At 57.8% G+C, this 5,000-nt stretch overlaps 2 protein-coding genes across 2 annotated transcripts in view; both read right to left on the bottom strand.

Moving 5' to 3' along the window:
* Positions 1–478, bottom strand: part of PTSG_08177 (uncharacterized protein) — a 2,354-nt gene extending 1,876 nt beyond the window's left edge. Inside the window, exons 1-2 of the mRNA XM_004991145.1 lie at positions 395–478; positions 194–248 (exon numbers count right to left, since the gene is read on the bottom strand). Coding sequence (XP_004991202.1) covers positions 194–248; positions 395–445 — 106 coding nt within the window. The 5' untranslated portion in view covers positions 446–478. The remainder of the gene's footprint in view (positions 1–193; positions 249–394) is intronic.
* A 74-nt stretch (positions 479–552) lies between these two features.
* PTSG_12692 (uncharacterized protein) lies at positions 553–4,300 on the bottom strand (the record flags this gene model as incomplete). The annotated part of the gene is made up of 4 exons (XM_004991144.1): positions 553–1,127; positions 1,326–1,474; positions 1,647–3,609; positions 3,851–4,300. 4 exons carry the CDS (start codon positions 4,298–4,300, stop codon positions 660–662), a joined length of 3,030 nt encoding a protein of 1,009 aa, XP_004991201.1. The 3' UTR covers positions 553–659.
* Positions 4,301–5,000: the final 700 nt, after the last annotated feature.

Raw genomic sequence — 5,000 nt, 5'->3', positions numbered from 1 at the left:
CACGCAACCACACACACGCACACACACGCAACCACATACACACACACGCACACACACACACACGCACACACACACACGCACACACACACACACGCACACACACGCACACACACACACACACACACACACACACACACACACACACACACACACACACACACACACACACACACACGCACGCACACACGCTTACGGAGGATCAGCATGTTCTGTGCCTCGTTCCAGTCGTACACATAGCCAGTGATGGTCTGGTGGTGTCAGGATGAACAGGAACCAGTGAGAAGGAAAGGAAGGCTGACACAGCAAGGAACAAAGCGTGGTAACCACGGAAGCTCCACTGCAGCACACGCCGCAGTTACCTCGGCCCACCACTCACACAAGAGCACGGGCTCACCTCGTCAGCCCGTGTGGTCACAACCACTTTGCGCCCCTCAATGTCAGCCATCGTTGTTGTGTGTTGTGCAGCGTGGTGAGGCGAATGTTGTATGTGCTTTGCTGCTGCTTGTTGTGGATTTTCTTCTCTTCTTTTCTTCTCACTCACTGCTGTGGTTCCACGTTGTGTTTCATTCATTCGTTCATTGGGCTCGCGTTCACACACATGCATGCACGCGCGCAATGGAGCACAGTCGTGATTGAGTAGTAACAGTAGCATCAACGGCTCACGCACATAACGCAGACGAAGGCAATGGTGAAGAAGAAGAGGAGGACGAGGAAGAAGAGGAAGAGGAAGAAGAGGGAAGCAGCTTGCCTGCAACCACACCGCCACCGTGTGCGATCGTGTCACCAGCACCATCCCCAACAACCGCGGGACGCCCGCAGCGAAGAGGTGAAGTGTCGCATTCAATAAAGGTGTCTGTGGACGCCCTGCCGTGTGCATCACGCTTCACCTTCAACGCCACACCGCCGCGTTGGTCGTTCCCTCGAACAGCAGCGGCAGTCCTGTCTGTCAGGGCCGTGGTCGCCTGTTGCGCGCGTGCTTCTGCGGTCCTCTCCTGTTCCCTCTTTCTCCTGCGCCTGGCATTGGCGGTAGTTGGGTAGGAGGTGGACTGCTGTGCTGCGAGCGCCTTGATGCGCTTCAGCCACCGCTTTCCCTCGCGCCGGCGGGCCCGATCTCTGCTTGACATCAGCTGCTCCGACAGCACAAGAGGAATGAGGCGGTGGGGATGTGGGGATGTAGAGAAGATGAGGCCACGGGTGTAGGCTTCGCAACGTCATACACATATGTGTAAACACACACACACACACACACACACACACACACACACACACACACACACACACACACACACACACACACACACACACACACACAAGCTTGACCCTACCAGGGCGACGAGGGCGGACATGGCCTTGATGTGGTCCTGCTCTGCTGCGCGCTTCAGCCACACCATGCCCTGTGACACCTGCTTCTGCCCACCACCACCGCCGCCGCCGCCACCGCCGCTGTTGCTGTTGCTGTTGCCGTGTACACCATCTGACAATGCGTGTGTGCGTGTGCCGTGGAAGGGGGGGGGAACGGAACGTTAGCTGCTGACAGATGCAACTGTGTGCACGCACACCAAAACACACACACACACACACACACACCCCTCCTTGCCCCCTCGCCCTTCCCCAAACAACCACAACCAAAACACCTGTGAGCACACCTGTGAGGAGGATGCCGAGTTCGTATTGGGAGGCAGCGTGGCCTCCCTCTGCGCCGCGCGTCAGCCACTTGATCGTCTTGCTTGTCGACCGCTTCACACCGCGACCGTGGCGGTAACACATGGCCAGGTTGAACGCACCCGCGGCGTGCCCGCGCTGCGCCGCCTGCCGATAGCACTCCACCGCCTTGCTGGCGTTGGGCGCTGTGCCCGTGCCCGTTGCGTGGCAGTTGCCAAGGTTCACCAGGGCCTGTGGGAGGTGCCTGTCTGCCGCCTGTCTGTACCACGCAAAGGCGTAGGCCGCGCTGCGTGTGCTGCCACCGAGAAGGCCGTTGCTCGCCACCACGCCCAGCTGGAACTGGCTGCTTGCGTCGCCCATCATCGCTGCACGGAGTGCAAGTTCGCACGCCTTGCTGTTGTTGGCGGGGAAGCCATACAGCCCGTGTGCGGCTGCCTTTGCCAGGGTGCTCAGCGCCAGCACGTTGCACCCCTTGTGGTCCTGTGAGCTCGAGCCTTTGCCTTCGAGGCAGCGCCGCATGTCCGCTGGGTTTGAAAATGCCGGCACAAGCGCTGTCACCTCACCCGCACCGTCATTGGCAGTGCTGTTGCTGCTGTTACTAGCATTCGTGGCGTCACGGTTGTTGGCAGTGGCAGTGGTGGCTCTGTTGCAGTTGTTCTCCTGGTTCGCCGCCGCAGCTGTCACGGCGCGCGCCTTGCCGCTGTTCTTGCTGTCTTTGCTGCTGCTGCTCTTGCTCTTGCTCTTTAGCAGCGTGATCTTCAGGCGTGACTTCTTCTTTGTCTTCTTCTCCTTCTTGTCCGTCGACGCCGTTGCTGCGTTTGCTTCTGCCGCTTCGTGATTGATGTTCTTCGCCTCTGCCTTGTCCTTCCTTGTCCTCTTTCTCTTCTCCTTCTTTGTCTTCTCTTCCTTCCTTGTCTTCTTGTCCTTCTTTGACTTCTTGTCCTTCTGTGGCTTCTCTTCCTTGTCTTCTTCCTCTTGCATCACCGCCGTCGTGTCTGCCCCATCTCCCGTCTCCTCGCTTCTGCTGCGCTTACAGATGTTGTTGTCGTAGTGGACACCGGGGGCGTCGTCGTATTCATCCCCATCATCACTGTCACCACCATGAAAACCATCACCATCGCGGCTACCAACAGCATCATCATCATCATCATCATCATCATCATCATCATCATCATCATCATCATCATCATCATGGCCGTCTCCGTCGCTTTCAGCGCCAATGGCAGCAAGAATCGCGTCCACAGCTTCTTCTTCATCCTCTGCCAGGCCATCCCCACCACCACCACCATGTGTGGGCTGGTGAGTCCAAAGTGTGCCACCCGGCTCCTGCTGCTCCTGCTCCTGCTCTTCCTCGTTTCCATCGCCACCTTCGCCACCACCACTGTGGCGACCCTTTCCTTCCCTCTTCCCTCCCTCTTCTTCCACCTCCTCTTCTGTTTCTCCTTCAGTTCCTTGTTCTTCTCCTCCTTGTTCTTCTTGTTCTTGTTCTTCTTGTTCTTGCTCTTCCCCGCCCACGTCTTCCTCCTCCCATTCATCTTCTTGCTCTTCCTCCTCCTCCGCCTCCCACATGTCCACCTGTGCTGCCTTGAGCAGGTGGTGCCGTGCTGCGGCAAGGTTCATGTTGCACACCGCGTGCACCAGGCCAAGTGCCGCCTGCACAAACCGCCGATCCGCGCCCCGCACGTGCGGCTGGTTCAGCTCTTGCATCAGGCGACGCACGCACACCTCCTTCGACACGTTGGGCGCCTGCTGCGCTTGCACGTGATAGCGTGCGGTGACAAGCGTGCTGGAGACAACGGGCCCGAGGTCCGGGTGTGTGTCCAGAAGCGCAGACAGACACACGAGCGCAATGACGTCGTCAGGCGCACAGGAGACGGAAAACTCAAAGCACGCCTTTGCCGTTCGCAGGTGGCCGCCGCTCCAGCGATGGATCCCAGTCGTGCTCATCTGTTGGTGGTGGTGGCGTTGTAAGTGGTGTTGTTGTAGATGAGCATGTGTACCGTGTGAAAAAAGGCAAATCAGCAGGGTGGAGTGGACAAGGAGATTGTGATGCATCCGGCAAGCTACAGCAATGTGTGAGATATTTCACGCACAGCCGTGTACGACATACACCCTCATTCAAGTAATACACACAGGTTCACATACACGCACGCACGCACGCATGCGCGCGCGCCCCTTGCACACGTACATTGACAGCGGCTGCAAGGTTTTCCATCTGCGTGCGCTTGGTCAGCTCTGCACGAAGCAGGTCGTGCGTGACCCGGGATTCTTGGAGCTGGCGACGGAGGACGCTGATCTGCTTGTTGGTGTCGCAGTCGCAGGAGAGGTGATGGCGATGCCGGTGACGCTGCGGGTGCCGCTGCTGCGCCGTCTTCAGGCCAACTTTGCACTCCTTGCCGCCGGTGGGCGACTTGGCACAACCCATGTCATCGGCGAGCATGCGACGCCCCTGGCGTTTCGCTTCCGCCTTTTTCTCCTTGTATTCAGCGCACCACGGGTCCAGCGCAACCTCCCCTGCCGGTTTACTGTTCTTGGGCACTTGCGGGTATTCGTCCAATGCGCCTGGCGTGCGCTGGCCACCACCACTGCGGGCTCCAGCGTCGCCCGCTCTTCTTCGTGCAGCATGGGCTGCCTGCATCTTTGTCGGGCTGCTGCTCGTCGTTGCTCGTCCTGTGACCGTGCGAACAGCCCCCAAAGCTGGTGACTGTGTGTGTGTGTGTGTGTGTGTGTATGTGTGACTGTATGTGTGTGTGTATGTGTGACTGTATGTGTGACTGTATGTGTGTGTGCGTGGAGTGTTGAAGCGAGGCGGTCCAACCACAAGGATACAACCACACCACAACTCTTGTGTTGGTGTGTGTGCACCGATGTGAGCTGCTCGCTTGGCTCGTTTGCTTTTCTTCTCCCTTGCTTCAACAGGCTCACGGGCGCGCGTGTGTGTGTGTATCTGGTGCAGAAATGAAAAGAAAACACACACGAACACGTACACAGGTGTTCATGCACACACGGAGAACGTGTCACATCACATCACTGGCTGCAGCCAGCGACCCTTGCTGGTGCCGCTGTCATGCCATGCCATCATGCATGCGCTGCATGCCAGCGCACCAGCCAAAGTCGTCTGTTGTCATTGCTGAAAATTGTTAAATATCATTCATAAACACCGTCGGTTATGAACTCGGGCGTGTGACGATGGAAACGTGAGTTCGACATCAAGACAAGAGTCCGCGACGCCACACACACACACACACACACACACACACACACACACACACACACACACACACACACACACACACACACACACACACACACACACACACACGACCGACGACACACAC

The sequence above is a fragment of the Salpingoeca rosetta genome, assembly GCF_000188695.1.
Source record: "Salpingoeca rosetta unplaced genomic scaffold supercont1.21, whole genome shotgun sequence".
Classification (NCBI taxonomy): Eukaryota; class Choanoflagellata; order Craspedida; family Salpingoecidae; genus Salpingoeca; species Salpingoeca rosetta.
This window is presented reverse-complemented; position numbering and strand designations above follow the sequence as displayed.